Raw genomic sequence first — 22,346 nt, 5'->3', positions numbered from 1 at the left:
AAAATTGTAACTAACTATTTTTTCACCCCAGTTCTTTTGTTAAATTTCCAACCTTAATTTGTAATTTTCTGGTAAATAGACGACATATAGTAAAAGGCAATGTGTAATTATGGTCTAAAACTGTAAAACCAAAAATTAAAACCAATTAACTACTAGCAATATTCTTTTTATTTAGAATGGTCTAACTTCTTTTAGAGTAGTTCTGAAATAAGTCTTACTAACACTGAATTCTATGGCTATGGATTGGTTGTATAGTCAGATACTCAGATGATTGTATGATATACCCAATACAATTGTTATTACAATATGTAATTATGAATTTGATACGGTATCAGATTTTACTTTTTAACGAAAGAGTAAAAAAATGTGAGTTTAAATAGTAATAACTAATAAGTCATAAAAACATGCGATAGATACAGATAAAAACGGTCAAGTGAGTGGAGACGTATATCTGAGGTAGGTACCTATTTACAAGATTATTAATCCCTATATCCCCGCACCAAATACACTTCTGTAGGTTATAGTGACCAAACAGTACTTGGTAATTAAACTAGGTAATGTCTAACATTAATATTATGTACATGATATATACCTAAATACTTACTGTAAAATATTTGAGGAGTCTTGTTACAGTTTGGTATCCTGAACGGCACAGTTGCTATTGTTATCGGAAACGTTATGTTGAGGTCTTCGTCTCCCTTACCCAAATCCACGCAGACCTGTAAGCAAGTAAACATAATCATAATATATAATAAAAGTACACTGAGGAATAAATATTTTAATTGAAAGTGACAATTTTCTGGATCTATTGAATGAGTAATACAATTATAATGTAATAGCTGCCCCTGCGTTGCCCGTGCCAAAGATTTGTGATTTTATAAATAAATTTGTAAAGGATTGTAGGTATAGGTACTCACATTTATACTAATAAAATTATAATAGCAGGTAATATAGTTTATAACCAATTGCAAACATATATAAATTAACAAAAAAAAAATTTTTTTTTTAAGCTGAAAAAAATGCATGTGCGTGAGCTATTATTTAACTACCCTAGGGGTTGAAAAAATATAATACAAATACCATATAGGTCTCGAGAAACCTATATTCTGGCTTGGTGTGGTTCGATGTCTAGCTTCAATCACTGTTGCTGTGCTCTTAGTTTCAGCACTGATCGTTGCTTCTAGTTCATAGTTGGGTGACCACCCCTTGGATCGGTTCTTAGTGGAACATTTCTGCCACACATACAAACCAACCCCATAATCCTTTCAAAAGTTAATAGCCATAGTCTATAATAGTTTCCGGGCTGAATATCAATAAATATAAAAAAACCTATATACAGATTTAACTTGTGTTGGAAGTTGTTTTTGAGTCTATTAACTCCGGATAACCCTGAAATATCCATGTTTAGTTGTATAACTCGACTTCGCCCGTAAACAAATATAAAATATATCCCTATGTAGGAGTATCTTATAGTCTTAGTGTTATTCCTACCTTAGTTCACACATATTTTATAATATATAAGATAGGTACTAAGAAAAAAACTAATGCAATACGAAATTTATAAACAAAAAAAATTTTCGTTTTCCCGTGTAAATCTCTTAATCCTTATGTGAGCACTTTTTACGGGGTAGTTTTCCAATTTTTCTTTCTGTACAAAACTTATTTCGACTATGAAGAACTTAAAAAAAAAATGAACCAAATTGGTCGAGCCGTTTTTGCGATTGATTGACGACGAATAGCTTTTCACTTTTACCATATATAGATGACATATTTATGTTATATATTGACGTTTATTCTGTTTTTAAACGAAAGATTTAGTGCCGATTGAGTGTTATCCAATTAATGTTTGAAAACGTGTTCAAATATTCACCGATAAAAGTACATTAGATCGATGCTACCTCTGCATATACCATAAGAATTAATTTTAAAATCTCCATTTGTAATTTTTATAGAATTCGTGGTAGTATAAAACAACAATTTTTAATTTTAAAAAGTCCAAATCCTTTTAAAATATGATGTTGGATTTGTAACGAATTCAAATCAACAAGTTTAAAAACAGTATTCCATATTGCAATGGTGTATATTATGTTTGATTGTCGAGTATTATGAAATCAAGTTCCTTATTCCTATGTAATGTAATTTGTTCAACTAATAATAACGTATTCGAATAATAATAAAAAGATACATTTTTACAATTATTATTACCGATAAGTACCTATTCTAAATATGAAATACTATATGTATATAAAATATAAATCTATACGAGTACATTTGTCACCAAATCGCGATCATTATACCAGATTTATCTCTATGGTCGAGGCCACAAGGGTCTATCGTTTTGAGTTTATTCATTTATTAATAATTATCTCTCATTATATAGCCTATAGTAGACTTTTGGACGTTATTATATACATACAATGTATGTAAAATAGCTTAAACTTAGATCGAACTTAAAGTATTAACATTTTTACGAAACAAAATTTTGATGATCCCCTGCCCCCCCTCCCCCCATCACAAAAAAAAATTCTGTGTTATATAGCCTTAATATATAGAACCATTATAGTTTATAATATTACTTATATTATAATGCTTGACCTTAACATGAGCTGTAGCATTCCGGATGAAATTTCACATAGTAAAACAATAGAACAATAGTAAATTACACTTTAGTACTTTTCCATCGCCATCTACTTGTCAACTTTTTTTTGTTTTGGAATTGTGCACAAAATGATTTACGTCAATAAAAACTACAGAGCGACTATAATAATATAGTGTTATATGATCGCGTAAATTTTCAATAAATGGTCATTTGAATTTTGTTTGTTTATCAGTTTTATATCGTTGAACACCTATGTGTATTAAATCAGGGTCGGATCTATAACAAACATCTGGTGGAAGGAGGCACACATTTTTTCATAACTTACGCTTTACTTTAAATTTAAATTTTTATACATATTATTTATTATGCAATATTGGATTCACGGTCCACAGATATGACGTATAATATTATATCATCATAATATGACATACATATCTACATTTTTAGAATACAGCAATATTAGGATCAATAGAACTTGGCGTTGCAACTGTATATACTATATACCATATAGGACACACAATTATTACACATATATAATAATAAAAACAAGTAACAACTAACTATAGCCCATTTATAGGTACGAAGTACTACACGTACTATGTCATTACTCATGTCTCATTCCATATTATTATTAAGGCTGTGGATTTAATCCACAAACATCTAAATGAACTGTAAAATAAGCATTACAGAGTTACTCTTATGCTAAAATTCCCAAAAAATGCAATATATAATTTCATTTTTTAAAGTAGGTAACATAATAGAACAAATTTTAATGGAACTTGATACCATCTATACTTTACACAGTTGCTAAAAGTACATTTACATGGATTTTATATCTTCGTTTAAAAGTCTAATTTCGTACTAATTTGAACATTAAAGAGGTATGTATTAAAAAAAAATTGCATTTCCTCTAATATGAGTGAAACTGTACTTGCACAAAGTCCATGCTTTTTTACTATTGATCAAATGTATATAAGTGTATCACGGAATTTGAATTATTACTACACCTGAATAAAATTATCCCATAATAGGTACTTGGTATAGTGGTACCTATTTGTTTAGCTGTCAATATGCTTATTTGGGATGATTTTGGGGTCACCTGTTTGTATTATTCAGTAGAGTACATCTCATCACCTTTTAAATTATGGCAAAAACTTTTTTGATCAAACTGTGAATTTATTTTTAAAATTCTGATTAAATTTGATGTTATGTCAAATTTTTGATTTATGTATACAATCACTAAGAAACGGATTTTATTGTAATGAAAAATCAATAAATGTACCTATTCCTATTAAAATATGATTTTAAGTAAAAAATACAAAATATGTTATTAAGAACTTTATCTTATTTCGAAATTGTTATTGAAAATCATTAATTAATTAATATTAAATACGATCACGTTCAATTAAATAATATCTACCTATAGATATGTATTTTTTTTCTTTTTGAAGTACCTAGCTGAACTATTATTTTAGATTCCGAGTGATTAACACATTAGTTTTACAATGGTGTGTGCTTTTTATTTTTAACAATCAATATTTTAAATTATGATTTGCAATATTAGTTATTATTGAACTCTTACTACTAATTTAAAAGAAAGTTACTGTACAGAAATTAAATTTAAATTAAATTCTCCAAATCAAACTATTCCATAATAATAAATACTAATATAATATAATATACCTAATCATTAATCAGTGATGCAAATGATATCGGTATATGTCGAACCATCCTTACAAAGTCAAACGGTGGGGGGAGGTGTAAGCAGGGACAATATGGAGGCAGATCTCTTATCGCCTTAAACAATACATGTTGTCATACCTCATAATACTTATAATAATAGTATATATGATCTATTCCTACATTTTTTTTTTGTACAAAAACCGTATTCTTGGCCTTCTGACGAAGATTTTGACTGTTTTGACTTGTATGTTGTGGGAAAAGAATCAATCATTCTACAACAATAATTATACCTGTGAATAAATATTATTTTATTTCAACGGATCGAGGCATCGCTGTATTTTGAGATCTCGGGCTTAGGCATAATCTAGCAGCTAAATCAATTAATTATTCATTAAAAATAAATCTGTAGAGCATTAGACGGTCCGGACTTGTATAGGTACATATCAAGATAAGCACATGTAAGTATAATATAATTTAAGCGTACGAAATATTTAAGTAATAACTCACTCGAGCTATCAATTTTAATTTAAATGAGGTGTATATAATAACTCAATATACCTCCAAGCGCTACGTCATAAAATAAATACATGTTTGATTTATAAGGTTTGCATACTTTTTGTGTTTTTAGAAGTGCATAATATAGACATTATTTTAGTAATTTATGCACCCATATAAATAATTGAAAAATAAATTTATTGTTATCATTTTTAATAAAATTATAGAATTATTACAAAATTACATGTCATGTAACACTAATGGCCTAGGTAGCTTTCGAAGATGAATATTCATTATATTCATGACCCAGTAATAAAAATTAATAAAACTAGAATTATTACAAAGTTTGGATTCAATGGTTTTTTCAGCTTAATATTTATAATTTACGTGTTATTATAATATTATGTTCGTTTCTTTTTTTTTCTGTTTCATATTATGCCAAGGTACAATAATTATTTCTGTTAGTATTTATTAATAAAATAATAAATAGAATTTTTTTGTAAATCACCCTATTATTTTTTGGCATAAAATAGAGTATTTTAATTTTAATATTCTTTTACATCCACAAAATAATATTAAAAAATAATATTCATTATTTCTCTGCACATTTTCGCTGTGCTTAGTTACTTAATTGACTACCCCCTGTGAGTTCACGGTTAACCGTTTTGTGAACTTCAATATGTTTCACAAATCTCTGGCGTGGTAGTGGAGTTTTCGATTTTAGAAATGTTTTATATGGTTAAAGTCAAGTGACCGGAAAGTGCTCATTCACATTTAATGACATTTTCAATGAACCAGTTGTCAACATTTTTGACTCAAGAAAATTGTTTGTATTTGAAACTGATATTACTCATGATTTACTTGTATAATGTCTCGACAACCAAGAACAAGTGGCACGGAAATCAATCTGAAGTAACATAACAGTAAGTTATATTCAAGACTTTTTTATAAATATACTTATGTTAATGTAGAAAATTGAAAATAAATTTGCATACCATTAGTATTAATAAATTCAAATTCTATGAAATATAATATTCAATTCCCTGCACAGTCTCACACTGTGCTCCAGTGGCGTATTTAGGTTTTTGTCATGGGGGGGGGGGGGATATGAATATTAAATTTTCAAGCTTTTTTACTCAACAAATAAAGTTTTATTGACATTCAAAAAAAAAAAACCTAACAAAGTTGGAAACTAAGTATATCTGTAAACAGCTCAAAACAAGTCAAAATATTTTGAAAATTGTATCAAATATAGAAAGTGTTAATATAAACAACCAGTGAAAATTTCATGTATCTACGGACATTTTTTTAGAATTACACCATAAACCGAAATCGATTTTGACCAAAATTGGGTTTGCGTAAAAATTCCGGTTTTTCCTTAATTGTTCATTTGTTTTTCACGGCGCTTTTGAAAACTACTAGGAAATTTTTTACTTTTGACCACAAAAGTACCATATAGGTTCATTTTCCTATCAAAAAAGATACTGTTGAAGAAAATCTAAGCATTTTTAAAAAACACACATCATTGTAAAATCAATACATTTATCATCGCTCCGCTCAGACTCTAAAAAAAGATTTGAATACATATTCATATTATTGCATTTATTCGAATACTTAACAATTTTACAAGACTGAACTGAAGTATGCAAGCATATTTTCTATTGGGAATAATAAAAATCTAATCCGTCTGACTAGCAGCGCTCGGCTGTTTTATTCTTGCAAATTTAATAAATTATTGATAAAAAAAAAAAAGCGGGTAAGTCGTGTATGTCGCTCTGCTGTACAGTAGATTACAAGTGGGTTACTGTAATGGATGGAATTAAATTTGAATCCAATGATATTATATCATTGTATACAAAAAACGATTCTGAGCGAAGACGGTTTATCTGTCTAGGATATATTATAGATTATTAAAAATTTTCAAATCTTAGATTTAAAAAGAAAAATTTTTATGAATTTCTTGTTTGAAATAATTTGCGAATTTTCGTGATTTTTACATATGTTGTCAAAATTTGAACTTTAAATGCTTATAAAAAAAAAATTGTGGCTATATATTTCTTTTATTTTTCAATTGCTATTGTAAAAATATATAATGAGCCTTGTATTAAATTTTCAAATCTTAGATATAAAAGGAAAATTTTTTATGAATTTCTAGCATAAAATAATTTACGAATTTTCGTGATTTTTACATAATATGTTGTAAAAATTCAAACTTTGAATGCTTATAAAAAAAAATTGTGACTATGTTTTTTCAACTTCTATTGTAAAAATATGTTAGGAGCCTTGTATTAAATTTTCAAATCTTAGAATTAAAAAGAAAAACTTTTATGAATTTCTATCTAAGATAATTTGAACATTGCCGTAATTTTTACGTATTTAGTCAAAATTTGAACTTTAAATGCTTATAAAAAAAAATCATGCCTACGAATTTTTAATATTTTTTAACTTCTATTGTTACAATGTGTTAGAAGCCTTGTATTAAGTTTTCAAGCTTTTCTACCGAACAAATACATTTTTATCGATATTTATAGAAAAAAAAACTAAAAAAGTTGAAAAATTAAAATGTCAGTAAACAGCTCAAAACAAATCTAAATATTTTGAAAATTTTATCAAATATATAAAACGCCTATATAAACATTCAGTAAAAATTTCAAGTATCTGCGGTAATTTGTTTTAGAGTTACACCAAAATAAGGAAATCGCTAAAAGTGAAAATCCAATGTTGTAAAAATTTAAATTTTAGAATTTTTCCATGTAAAAGAAGGTGACGATGGTGTAAGAACATTCTTGGAAGATAAAGGGTATATAGTAACTGGAAAGGTAACGAGGCAGGATTGATTAGCTAATGATTACGTATTTGCAAAACCATCAGTGCTAACACAAAATCTATCATTTTATGTAACCTAATAAAAAAAAAGGTATGCAATTTATGAATTGGCTATAGACTGAAGTGCCTATTGAAATAATAAGTTTTGAAATTAAAGTATTTCATGTTTAATCATGTTTTTGTCATTAGATTTTCATATTCTATTACTCATTATAAAATTTAATAAATTTTAAAATGAGTCATCCATTTATATTCAAATTAGATTACACTGTATATAATAATAACCTCATAAACCTTCAAGTGTTCCGCCGAAAATGCCTATTTGCCTTGGGGTGGACTGATTTTTAATATTTTTAAATATACATATATTGAAATTGTTGTAATAATTTATTCGATAGATCAATATAAATAATAATTTGAAAAATTAATGTATTGTTATTATTTTTAATAGAGATGTTGTGTATGTATAATATAAAACATACGTCATTCCTTTAAAATGTGGGGCACATTGTAAAGAGAATTCTGAGACACGAGTTCTTAGTGGGCGTCATATACTATCCTTGGCTCGTATAATCTACTTGAAATTACTAATTGGAAAAACTAATCCATTACAATTCGATACCTAATAAATATAACCTTTAAAAACATTGAAAACGGGTTTCCACTTATGATAATGAAATAAAAGATGAGGTTTGCAGATGTAGCCATTTTTCTCAAATAATGAGGTACCATTTTCCTACATTTTCTCTGTTTTCAATAATATGTTATTTATGGTACCTACATATTAAATAATAATTAAACGAAAATAACGTGAATAATACAGCGGTATCCCTGTAGTTTTCGTGCATCGCGCATCAACGGGAAAAGAAACTGTGCAGACTGCAGTACACGGATAAATAGAACCTCAAATTTTAATGCATACAATAATATTTAGCATAAATTTACGGGATGTGTGTCATATATGTTACCTTGAGTACGTAATATATTTGTAACAGCCTGCAGTTGCCGATCAATGTAGGCGGCATCACTGGCAAGACCAGTCCGTCGGCAGAATCCCATTGCGATTCACACCCAGTGCGTATCGGTTCGCCGATGTACTCCAAAACCGAGTGCTGGACGTCTTTTTGATTTTGGACACCCAGCATGCCACGTTCCACCGAATAGTGAACGTTCTGACAAAAAAAAAGAAATAATTTTTCAGATAATTTACTAATGTAACGAACCGTCGTCGTCGGTACTCGATTAGAGTTCTTTAACGTAAGGCACTATATTGTTTCTTGATTCTTGAAATAGTTTTTAAAATACATTCAAAAAAAAAAATCCAAATTACATGCTTCCTCATAGAGGAGTTCGTTCGAATTGCATGCCGTGTACCCATAAGCAGTGCTGGAATTAAATAAGCACTTTTTTTATCTAGATAAAGATAACAGGGCAAAAACGTATCTAGATAAAGATAAAAGATAAAACAATTTAAATTTATCTAGATAAAGATGAAAGATAAATACATTATTATCTAGATAACAAGAAAGATAAATTTAATTTTTTTAACACGTTGAAATCCAAAACATTTTAAGAGTACACCTTTGATACTACTTAGTACTTCAATATTATATAAACATCGGCTATATGAGTAAATTAATGTTAGCAGTAGACATTATTATTAATAAATAACTAAGGTATACCTAATTGAAAAAAATATTTTTTAATAAGTATAAAAATAAAGAAAAAACTACACATTTTACACAATTTATAATAATGTAATGTAGGTATATTTGATCACCGTGTCCGCGGCTCCGGGCCCCTAACGAAAATATCAATAATAAAATATAATATCTGTATAATAATCGACATTATTATGAACATATTTTTTTTTTTACTGAGATGACTCGACAATTAAAATTTAAAGTATTGGCTAGTTATCATAAAAATAAATTGACAATCAAAATGTGTATTATATTTTTTTGTATAGAGATGAGTTTATCTAGATGAATGAATTTTTTATCTTAGATAATTATTTAGATAAAATTCAACTATTTATCTAGATAAGATAAAAGATAACTGAATAATTATCTAGATAAGACGTCTCAACACTGCCCATAAGCTTATTTATCATGCATTTTATGTGCTATGTGCGCATCTTAAACCTTTATTAGGACATTTTTTTTAACGTATGCATAAATAAAACACTCTATGATATGATTGTTACAACTTATTTTTTAATTAAAATATTTTTATATATATATAATTTAATATATATTATAATATATTGTGTATTGAAATTGTGATATTTTATGTCTAAAATGTTAAAAACTCCACTAAATATTAGCATATCATTATTTATTTAAAGTACTATCTAAAAACATAAAATATTGTAACATTACAACTGTTGGTAAATTGTATATATACCTATTACCTAATATATACTAATTATATAGTCATAAATCATCGGTGGATGGAACTCGAAAGGATTATGTGTATAAATGTTACATAATAAAGTGCATACTCATGTAGGTATCAGATGCAAATTAAACTTTTAGGATTATACAGTTTTGATCACATCACGAAATATTCGAATAAAGTTTAATGGAATTTCAGCGGTATAATATAAAAGTTTGAATTTTCAAATGATGTTGTATTATCGTCTAAATGTATTTAAATGTTATAGCATAATATATATTTTACGTAATTTAATATTTAGTTTTGAGTACGTTTGATCTACTGATTTCATAATATTTACATTTTGAAAAATTGTCATCTGAATTTAAATACAATAACCGTGTTCTACATTATAGTTATAAATATACAACTATAACATATGTTTTGATTTTAATTATGATGTATCACGTATATTCTACATTTATTCATTTAACTACCTATTCAAAAGAAAATCAATCCCATAACTATTTAAGTACACATATTTGGAGAATTCGTGAGTTAAAATCTAAGAATAAAGTAATTCAGTAAAAATAATCTATAAAAAATTAACCGTTTATTTTACATCATGAGGGCTTAAGACAAGTGTTTTTATATAATTTAAAAGCTTTTAAAACAAATTTCTATATTTAAATGTATTTGTTAACACTTGTAAAATTATATTATATTTCGATTAAAATTAATTTTTAATTGCCTATATAAAACAAATTAATTAGGTACCTATTGATTTTTCAGTATGAAAACTATTAGTGTTTATTATTATTATTTTATACATTATATAGATAGATATTTTGAATAAATTAGTATTAGAATAATCGAACAAATAAGCATGATAAACGTATGTCACGCTGTATCAATAAATAATATTTTTTAGTCTTTGAAATATTGTGATGAGATTAATAAATTGTATACTCGTTTTGTTATATTTTCTTAGAACCGTTAAATTAAAAAAACATATACATTGTTTGGTCGGATTTTTTCATAGAATATACTTAACAGAAACTACAATTTTTTTTGAACATTTATGTAAGCCCCTGGTAACCTAATTTCAATAAAAAAAAAAAATTATAATTATATAAATTTTTACCTATTTATCAGTTTTTACTGCACATATGAATTGTTCTACTTTACCTAGGGTCGTTGCAATAAACAAGTTTACATTGCGGACAAGTTGCGGACAGTTTACTAGACAAATGACTATTTTGTGTACACATACGTAACTATGATATAATTATAATACAGAAGTCGTATATTTATACCTTAGTCAAAATTGCTGACAAGAGGAATTTAATTACTGTATTTTTATTTATTTTCTAATATTTTTTAGTGTGTTCAAATATATATTTTTTAATGATACCTATTAAAAATATTATTATGTTTTGCTAATAATCATTTTACAATTTATACTTAAAATACTAATTTTATATTATTTTAATTTTGAGTGTCTTTAGTAGAATGAGAAAAAATTGAGGACGTTGACGAGTATAATAGTTGTATTAATGTTCGTCAAAGTTATCACCACATAAATAAGATTATGTGGTAATCGGGAGTGACTAGGGGTCGGGGGTTTGACCCTCTTTAAGCTTTTTCAATATTCAATATTTCTGTATGAAATGTATTTGTATAATATGTAGGTGCTTAAAAAATTAATATGAATAATTTTATGTCCTTCCCTAAAAAAAATATTTGCCAAATCTCTGTTTAGGCTATTATAAAATATGTATCTGTAATGAGTATATGTAATCTGTTTATGTTGTAGATACCTTTTTATTTATCGAGTAATTATATTAATAAGCGTTGTTATTCTACACTATTACGCACTATTTTATCAGATATCCGTTAACATTGCATAAAATGTTCGCCCTTATATTGACAATTGGCAGGGCTTTTATTATAACTTAGGGAAACGTCGAAGTGTATCGAAACGTTCATTAAATTTGTATTTAAGACTATTGACATTTTTACAATCTGAAAATGTGTTCTGATGAAAAAACAGCTTCGTTAAATCAGTTATAATCTATGCTTCGCAATAAGGTACATATCGAATTCAAAGTTTTGGTCTGATGTGGGTTGTAGATCAATAATTATTGGTATTGTATTATGTAACCTATATAAGCTGAATATTTAAACAAACAAATAATGTCGTAATTCCACAGAATTTCATTCGGCCACACACGCTAGGGAAATACTTAATATGACACGTCCGTTAGTCCTTGATGAATTTAGGTTGCGGACGATTAATCTGAGTGAATAATGTACGAATTCTATGTGTCCGATGGGAGGTATAAATTACGCAGTGTGTGTATATTATAATACAAACGATTGTCGATATTATACAGCTGTATTTGATGTTTAATTTAGTATAGTATAGGTATAAGTATATCAACTAATTTAAAGCGACATAGCGTAACCTAATTTAAAGTTTTAAAATAAATTAATTAGTTTTTGGTTTTCCATACAATATAATATATTGTTTTATACGCGTATATGTGTTGTTATGTATAGATGTAAACACATATTATATTGTTGCAGATTCACCGCATGTCTCTTATTTAAATTCGATTGTATTTTTTTATATACGGATTACATTTAATATGCTTTGTATAGTCATTTTTAATCAATTTTGCTCTCATATCTTATGGTGGTATTTAGAAATATATTAATAACGAGTTTCAATAGTATAGTAGGTAAGGCCGTAAGGATAATTTATAAACTAATATATAATATTATCAATCTATAGCTGTGGCTATAATATTTTAATTCGCATAAGATTGTATTGTATGTTATAGACCAGAAATAGCCACTAAACTTAATTTCAGGAGCCGCAAATTTTATGAAGCTAATTCGTAGTGAGCCACATTGTTAAAATTTTGATTAAATAATTATATTTTACTTTTAAGAGTGCTTTTTACATTAAATTAATTAATTTTACTTTAAGCTTGGTTTCAAGACCCACACGAGACTGAATTAAGTACGGCTCGCGAGATTCGTTGGGGTCACTCCTGTTAGAGACAGTATGATAAAAATATGTCGTCTATGTTCACACTACTTATTAATCACTACTCACTACTATAGGTTTAGTTAAAATTTCATGTATAATAAGAAAATGTTTGAAAATACAAAACCATGTAGAAAATTCACTGTTATACACTGTCTATGTTTATGCTGAATGACAACAATTACTTCGCGATTAGAAATATAGATGATAAGATTTTATCTCAATCTCAATTCCTAAACACATCATTTTAAGATTCATTATTTTCATCTGTGAGAGCTATGGAAATATTTAGGAGGCTAAGGGCTAAGCCCACTCTCCCTATATTTGCATCTACGATTAGTAACCGCAGTCTTAAAATAAGTATTCAAATATTTTTCCATTGTATTTTATTTCAGAATAGGTACTAAATATAGGTAGTTAGATATTATAACGAACAATATTTTTGTTTCGTATATTAAAGCTAAAAAAATGGTTTGAGTAAGTATAACATACCTAATATATTATGTTAGTCATTTATTTTTTGAAAAGAAAATTCAATATATATCTGTTGGCTGTTATAATGTATTTCTCTAGTATCTATAAAAATAAAAACGTATTTTTCCAATGTTAGAAAAGTCAGTGAATATGCGGTCTGTTTAGTCACCAATGAATTACACACGCTGATAACTCGTTTGTTGTAGGTAAGTCAACTTAAAAACTCGATTTGCAATAATTATTGTAAATCATACGTAAAATATTTTAGACCATTTAGTACTATATTTAAAAAAATGGTTTACCTGTAGTAATCTGACTTTAAGCCTGATATCCTTTTCGTTTTGATTTTTTATGTTGGCTTTTAGTCGTAACGCCTCGCCGCACACGTACGCCGACCTTTCCAGTAAGCACTGTAATACCACTCTGTTGCTTTTGCAGCACAAACAGCATTTAGTCCGTTTTTCTAGTGCTCCAATTGGTTTCTGCAAAATCACAATTATTTCGAATTTAACTTCTTGTCAAATACGCCTATTTTATCATCAGGAATTAAAAACGATCAGATATGAGTTTGTTCACTTAGAACTCAAGTGCCTAAATTCGCGCTCTGTTGTGAGGCACACACGGCCAACTTTAAACGATGCCGTGTTTATCAATCCGTTATAAAAAAAACGCATTAAAGTTAAACCTATAATATCCTATAATAAGTTCCCTTATTCCGTTAACAAAACCTCAGAGCTCCTCCCCAATATTCCTTTCAATTAAATCCCTTCCTATGCTTCCGCTGCTTCTAGTCCTCAATCCAACATTATACCACACATCCCTAATTTATAAATAATATTATCTCAATTTATTTCCACGAGTTAACTTCTATAATTAATTCTTTCGTCGTTTCTATATTTAATAAGCAAACAAATCCATAAATTATAATTCTCTTTTTCAGTATATTGATTATACCTACGTAATCTATCTTTATATTATTTATAATATGTCATGTTATTGATAATTACTTTAAAATTTAAATTGTCACTTAATCGCTTGTGTTGCTTATGTGTAATTGTTATATGATTTATTATTTGTCCGTTATAATTGTCGAGCTATAATAGTGTTCATTAACAGCTAATAAAAATTATAAAAAAATCAAGTGAAGTAAAAGTGGAAAGGGGAAGGGTTAGTTAATAATTCTATAGTTTAAAGTAAGATGCAAATATAAATGTTATTTATCTTATACTTAAAAATGAACATTTTCATATAATTTCATCAAGAAATATTATGACGAAATATTTAAGCAAGAAAAAAAGTAAATCAAAAACTACTTAGATAACATATTTTTATTATTAAAGAATAAAATAAATTTGGTTGAAAACTTGAAGAAATATTGTCATTGAAATGAACTTTAAATGATCTAGCTCTAACTGTGCTATAGGACGTTGTCAGAAATAATAGCACGTGTTATTTTCGGGGTTGGTATAGTAATATATATTGTGTGGAGGAGCGAAAGTTCTAAATACAACTCCAAGTGTTGTTTTATAATATACCTATCTACTATTCTTGAATATTTTAAAACAACGAAAAGGAAACAAAAAAAACTAGTCGCTCCGAGCCATTTTCTGTAAAACATAATATGTATTTTATCGTTTGTATAACATTTTATTCTGTTTCGACCTCCATCGCTTTGCATATACGCCTTACTCACCACTACCCAATGTCGACGATGTATAAATCCCACAGTGTATCTAGCTCTGTAGTGCTCTATTTCGTCAGAATTTCTACGCATACAAAGCGATCGTCTTATAAGTTTGAAACACTCAATATTCCTTTACTCTAACTTGACCCTATAAACCAACTTTTAGTGATCTAGAGCGAACCTTATTCAGGACGATTGGTGACAATTGACGAAATAAATCACCCTGTATACATTCTTTTTGCCAACCGAATCAGTAGTGTAGCATTCGTAGCAAGATGGGAAAGGTTTCAGGAGTAGTAATATTAATTTAGACCAATATAATCGTAATAAAAGTTTAAAATATTACGCATATTGTAATAAATTTGTATCCATGAATATATGGACATACACTACGGCATCGTAATTGTTACTGACGGAATCAATGGTTGAATTATTTTTAATAAATATTAGGTCTATAATGTTTGAAAATTACGATAGGCCCTAAAGGTGACAAGGCACCCTAAGCTCTGGGGTTCTGGGGCACTGCCTCCCTTTGTCTATAATAGCTACGCCACTGAACCGAATCAATGTGGCTAATGAAATTAAGATTAATCATAGTGGTAGATGATAATTACGTATCGAAAACTATTCCCGCTGCCGAAATTCTTAAACAATTTTAAATCCGATTTGGTATGTATTCTGGATAGAAAAAATCTCATATTCGTAGGTATATAATATATATATACTGCACATAGGCAGTGTCGTATGCAGGGGGATAGGGGTTATAACCCCCTCCAAAATTGTTCTATGTTTAATGTATGATTATTGATTATAATAAAAACACACATAATTCAAAATTATTTATTTTTATATTTTTTCTAACCTCCCTAAAAAAAATTGTAGGTAGATACTCTATCAGTTATCATCTTCGTGTATACCACGGTAATCTACATACTGTAGATAACCATAGCGTATATACATATTACTATTATGATTTCTAACTTCGGCATTGCGTTCACTTAAAATGCCATTTAGATTTACAATTATCTAATAGAAAAAATATTGGAAATTGAAAATATAAACATCTTTGAATTGCTCAAAAATTTCACCACAGAAAAAAATGTTCATCTAAAAATATCACGTATTACAAATTCAATGCATTTAATCGCTCCGCTCAGAATAATAATAAAATAAATATATAAGAACTACTACTTGTAGAATTTAAGGCCCAAGTCTGATTGGACTCTCACAGCCGTGGTCACACTTTAATTTAGGCATGAGTATATATAGATATAGGCAGGCACTATAATAATACTATATCACCATAAAAAAAGTTATATTGCGAGTTGTTTTTAGGAATAAGATTCTTCTCGTTTAAAAATTAATGGAAATAATTTATCATATTATGATTCACCGTTATGAAGAATATTTTTTAAAGGGCACATTTAAAAGAAAAAATAATATTTTAAAAACCATCATAATACCGTCATATTAGTCATTAGTGTATAACTATGCGTATTTCAACTAGCTAAGTACCTTCTAGGTATAATCATTAACATTTACACGGTATAATATACTATAGGTAATAAAATGTATGCCTCGCCAAAACTAAAAATAAAAATAATAAATGTACAAAAATAACCATTTATTTTTATTGTTTTACAAGTAGAATAATAAAAATTAGTAATTACTCTGACTGTAAGTGTGTCTAACTTCGTCTAAGTCATTAACTTGCCATATTAATCATTATAATCATTAATTTACAAAATTATTCATAATATTGTACAATATGATGCATAATTTGAAATTTTGATCTAGTGGATCCCTTGGATTTTTTAATCTATTACGACACGTTTCATTGCTGAATTAATGTAAAAATAATTCAAAGCGATTAAAACTCGACCATTAATTTTTTAAATTTTAAAGTTGGGAGCTAATTGTATAAAAGCGGTTCGCAGTGAGCGCTGGGTGATTTTGAAGGACGTTTCTGTGATCTAATAATGTTGAAACGTTACAGTCACGTGAAAATAGAAGCCAATAATAGAAGTATTGCAAAAAATTGGATTTTAGTAATGAGACGGTACAATATGTGTCATTCCGGTAACTGACGTTATTCATAATTGACCATGCCATTGCTGTCTAGTGATTGACGGTGTAACGAAATAAATAAATAATACGGAAATATAGGGAGACGGTAGTCCGATTATTAACAAACATCAATATTATATAATGTAATTATTTTAGTCGGTACTAAGTTTATCGTACATATAGCAAACTATGTACATTATGTATATCATGCTTTGACATTAAATAGGTATATTGGTGTATAAAATACAGCATATAAATATATAATATATGATCTAAACATGTTTTAATAACGATTTATTTATGTTGTTATTTTATAACATTTTGTTCACAGACTATCTTAGTGAATATTTTACATTTTCTACATTTTTTAGTTTTATTTATGATTACATTTTTGGCTTCAAGTGAAAAACCTTGACAATTTGACGCAATTAATAAACGCAAGTACCTATTCATTGAAAACTAAAAATTATTGAAAAGATAATGTCACAATGTTTTTCAAAAGCATTTAAAAATTAAATTTTTATGAAATTAATTGAAATAATTGTTTCATTGTTAATATTTATTTTATTAAAGTTTAATACGATTTCCCTACTATTTGACTACAGAACTACTGTTTTTTTTACAACTATAAAAATGTGGTACCGCGAAAAAATAACCACGGAAAAAATAACTCCGGAAATTTAGACCCCGAAAAAAAAACTCCCGAAAAAATAACCACGCGAAAAAATAACCCCATAATATAAGTTTTCAAATTAATCTCAAATCTATAAAAAAAAATGTATTTTAATTTAAGAAAACGTTTATAATGAGAATTTTTTATTTATATATTATTGAAATTGTTTTACAAATTTATACTTTATTACTTACAAATCATTTTTATTATAGGGTTATTTTTTCCGTGGTTATTTTTTCGCGTGGTTATTTTTTCGGGGGTTTTTTTTTCGGGGTTATTTTTTCCGGGGATATTTTTTCCGGGGTTATTTATTAGGCAAATCTAAAAATGTACCTAATGATAATTTTATATTTAGGCATCATTTTAAGACAACGTTCGTACATTTTATTATTATAGTATAGTTGTTACATTCAGGTATAGGTAATGAGTAAGTTAAATATTAGTTTATTATACATAGATATTTTAGATTTTGAGCATAGCGATGGAATTTATTTGTTTTATAATAATACCTAGTATCAAGCATAATTATGTATTTGTAGTTTTATATATTTTATTTCAGAATTTACCTTTAGAAAAAATAAAACGCTTCAATCTTCAAATTAAAGTGTGGTTTCTAGTAACAAATGGGATCTAGTTGGTACTTTTGGAGAGATGGAAGGGCGGTCAAATGAAAAAAATACATTTTTTAAATAATATGGAAAAAATTACACGTTTTTCGTTTGGGTGTGTTGAAAACATGCACGTCGAGTCGTCGCCATAGTCGCTTTTTATAATAATAAAATTATTAATCATTGATTAGACGTTGTCGGAGCCGTTTTCTTGTTATCCTTAACGATTTAACTGTTATTAATTGTTGGTATTACGTTCCGACAGTGACACTCGCCTGGTGCTCCTATTCTTAAAACTGATGTTTGGCTGATGCAGTTTTTGTCATATTTGTCATGCATTGTCTTATACGGGGTTCGTCCATTTCGGATTCTGTTTTCACGATAATAATTTCTCGTCATTCCTAATAATTCAAGAGTTATAGTAATTTCCCGTACATGGTTGTCATACTGTTTTGTCAGGCACTGTATCCAGTATCCACCCACTTAGTTCATTGTTGTCATCATCATGTGACTGGTGGATGGCGTTGGGCTTGGTGGTTGTTGCCTTGTTGGTACTCGGTGCTTTCCACCATGCTCATCACTTATATTGCTAAAATTATTATTCGCTTTGTAACAACACCCTAATAGATTTGCGACCAGGTGGTTTTGAGCCATCGTGATAGGATACTATATAATCATGACCGACGATGAGTGATAACCGTGGGGACAAATTGGCTGATGTCTGGTGAGTTGGTGACCCTTTAAAGCAGCAGTTCTTAAGATGTTTTGGTTCACGACATATACATATACATATACATATACATCACAAGTTTTCGCGGCACACTCAACACAACTGTAATGAAATATACATATTACTGTTTTCGATATTTTTACCAGCATAATCACAAATATCAGAAACTTCTTGCAGCGCACCTAGTCGATCTCTTGGCACAATATTGTGCCGTGGCACACCGGTTGAGAACTACTGCTTTAAAAGTTTTTTTTAAAGTGTTTTACGATGATTTGTGTAGTTGATATTGCGTCTTCTTTAGTATTGTGTGTCCTGGACCCTGGCTCAGGCCATTTTATCTCTGTATAAGGAACTTTGAATATAATTCTATACGATGATATTATTGTAGTTTTTTATTGGTTGGTTCAGAGTACCAAAAGTTCTAATCCTGATATATTATTATGGCTGACTTAGATCATATACAATGGATGAAGCCATCGGGCTAATTCTTGAAGCCAGAATAACCCAGAGCCCCGACTGTTTGTGCGCATGCGCGTAATTCTGATTGGTTAATAAATTATCACAAAAAATAATATGATCATAATATCATATACTATTATCAGTCATTTACGCATGCGCAGTAATAACCAAGGCTCTAGCGTTTTCAGTCATTTTGGCTTCAAATCCAAGTGGCTACATCTATACTCCATAGTATAATATGATCTAAGATGGCTGATATGATTATCAGTTAATTTTATGATTGTATGATTTGTATGTGATTAGTGATTACAGTCCCTACATTGTTCCGTGCGTTTTGTCATTTAATTATTCTAGTTGATTTCATCATTATCTATTATGTCATCTTTAGTTGTCATCTTGTCTGATAATCATTTTTCCAGGCTGTTTGTTATTTGATTTTAATTTCATGTAGCACAACATTTTTCTGAGAATTTCTCTATAATAATTGAAATTTGAACCAACTATTTAGTCATTATTCGTTAATTAATTATAAGTTATAATTTATACGTCGTAAGCATTTAATTTTAAGATGAATGGAGTGAAGTGGAAAATATCTTCCGTTGTAAAGATACAAAATTATATAAAAACTAGAAATGTTCAAATGCAGGATATACATTTACCGAGGAAATGGCTGTAACGTGATAAATTAATCACCTACCATGTATAAATATACTATATATTATATATTAATATATTACATTCCATTATAAATTATATTAACAACGGTATAAAGAACTCACATTGTATATACAAAGCATTGTACGTGATAAATTATCACGTAGAAGAGCTTATTAAGTTTGGTGGATATATGAATTGTACCTATCCAGCATTCGTGTAAATTAAAAAATGGTGCTAATTCGGAAAACTTTTAGTGTTTATCATTATTGTTTATATTGTGGTATTTATTTTTAACGTCACGTGGTCACCGCCCGTGTATAAACATGAACTTTGACCTTAGTCGGTATTACACGGTTATAAACCACGCATACTTACCTACATAATATAATATGGCGTGTCGTGTTGTGTGTATAATAATATATTATATGAGCTGTTGTGTTTTTTTTTTTAATGACAATTTTTTACGCGGCATGGCCAAGTACATCAGTACATGTATACCTATAATACTATAACATTTTTTACTGTAATCACGCGTTAATCCCCGTTACTAAAATGGTTGCTATTACTGGTCACATACAGCGGGGATGTAGCCAGGGAGGTTCATGGGGTCCACGCACAATTATACGAATCAAAAAATATATTTTATTACAGATATTCACGAAGTGATCCATTTAAATGGCTGTTTAAATATAAATACTATACTAGTATACTAGTACTATTAATACTAGTATTAATAAATGTTTTCTAAATTTATTTTAAAATAAAGGTTACAATCAAAAAAATCATAATGCTTTGAAAAAATCATTACAATAATTATTTCAAAAGATTAGTGTCTATGGCAACTTGCGCATGGTGGAGTCAGGACTACGGAGCAAGCCAGACAGTAATTATCGACCTCCACACATCCTTTGTTTAACTGGAATTTTCTAGTTAACTAAGAACCATCATCGAAATCTTGACATGTGAAATGGGACCAGTCCCCGAAAAGTAACATGCCGTTTAGAAGGTAATAAAATAGGATGTAAAAACGTTGATTATTATTAGTGTTTATAAAAAGGCACTTAAAAGTTAAGACTGATTAGAACAATCACTAGCAAAAATAATAAAAGTTATAGATTGTCTTAAAAGTTAGTATAACTACTAAAAACATTGACCAGGTTGACTTAGTATAATTTTCAGAGTACTCAAATTTTCCATTACACATACCTACATATAATATAATATATAAATATATATTGCTCATTTGCAAGTATAGAAGATTGGAAATATTTAATAGAACAAGTAATTATTAGTCTTTATCGTTAGATATTCAGTTGTATAAATAATGTAATCCATGCATACAACCACGATGGTCAACACCAATAGGTAATTTTTCGCCGAAATATTACAATATTTTACGTGTTTTTGTTTATCGGAAACCATTATTTATACATTTAAAAATCAATAACAATTGTTTGCCATGAAAATATGAAATAAAACAAGATTTATTTTATGTAATATCATGAGCCCAAAAATTAAAACAGAATATTTCAATAGAGGAGCTGTGGACGCAGGATAATAATAACAGATGCGTGGTTTCCTATATAATATATTCAGTGTTCACCAGAGGGTTGCCACCAACGAGCACCTTTTCCTCTCCCGTCTCATTGTATTAGTCTTTTTTTTATGCGACATAATTCGATTATTTGAATTATTTATTAAATACTGATCAAATATAAAAATAACAAAAACATTGTGTTTCCTAAAACCAAGCGATATAAAATATAAAATATGTAGGTCATCAAAAAAATTCAGAATAGTTTCATATATTTTACAAAAGTGTTTTTTTTTATGTAGTAAATTTATAGTTGTAGCGTAGTTTAATAAATGTGAGTTTAATATACTTTAAATTTGTATATTGTTTATAATATGTGCGTCTATAATTATTATGGGTACTAAAATTCCTTAAATTTCGTTTTGC

General features: G+C 28.2%; 1 protein-coding gene across 3 annotated transcripts in view; it reads right to left on the bottom strand.

Moving 5' to 3' along the window:
- LOC107162731 (arrestin domain-containing protein 3-like) overlaps nt 1–22,346 on the bottom strand; it is a 105,185-nt gene that overhangs the window by 4,601 nt on the left and 78,238 nt on the right. For all 3 annotated transcript variants that reach the window (XM_089223005.1, XM_089223006.1, XM_089223007.1), the window contains 3 exons: nt 13,811–13,990; nt 8,572–8,775; nt 605–719 (listed from right to left, as the gene is read on the bottom strand). In XM_089223005.1, coding sequence (XP_089079131.1) covers nt 605–719; nt 8,572–8,775; nt 13,811–13,990 — 499 coding nt within the window. The remainder of the gene's footprint in view (nt 1–604; nt 720–8,571; nt 8,776–13,810; nt 13,991–22,346) is intronic.

Source organism: Diuraphis noxia, unplaced genomic scaffold (genome assembly GCF_037042655.1).
Source record: "Diuraphis noxia isolate RWA-SAM2 unplaced genomic scaffold, SU_Dnox_SAM2 contig0003, whole genome shotgun sequence".
NCBI lineage: Eukaryota > Metazoa > Arthropoda > Insecta > Hemiptera > Aphididae > Diuraphis > Diuraphis noxia.
This window is presented reverse-complemented; position numbering and strand designations above follow the sequence as displayed.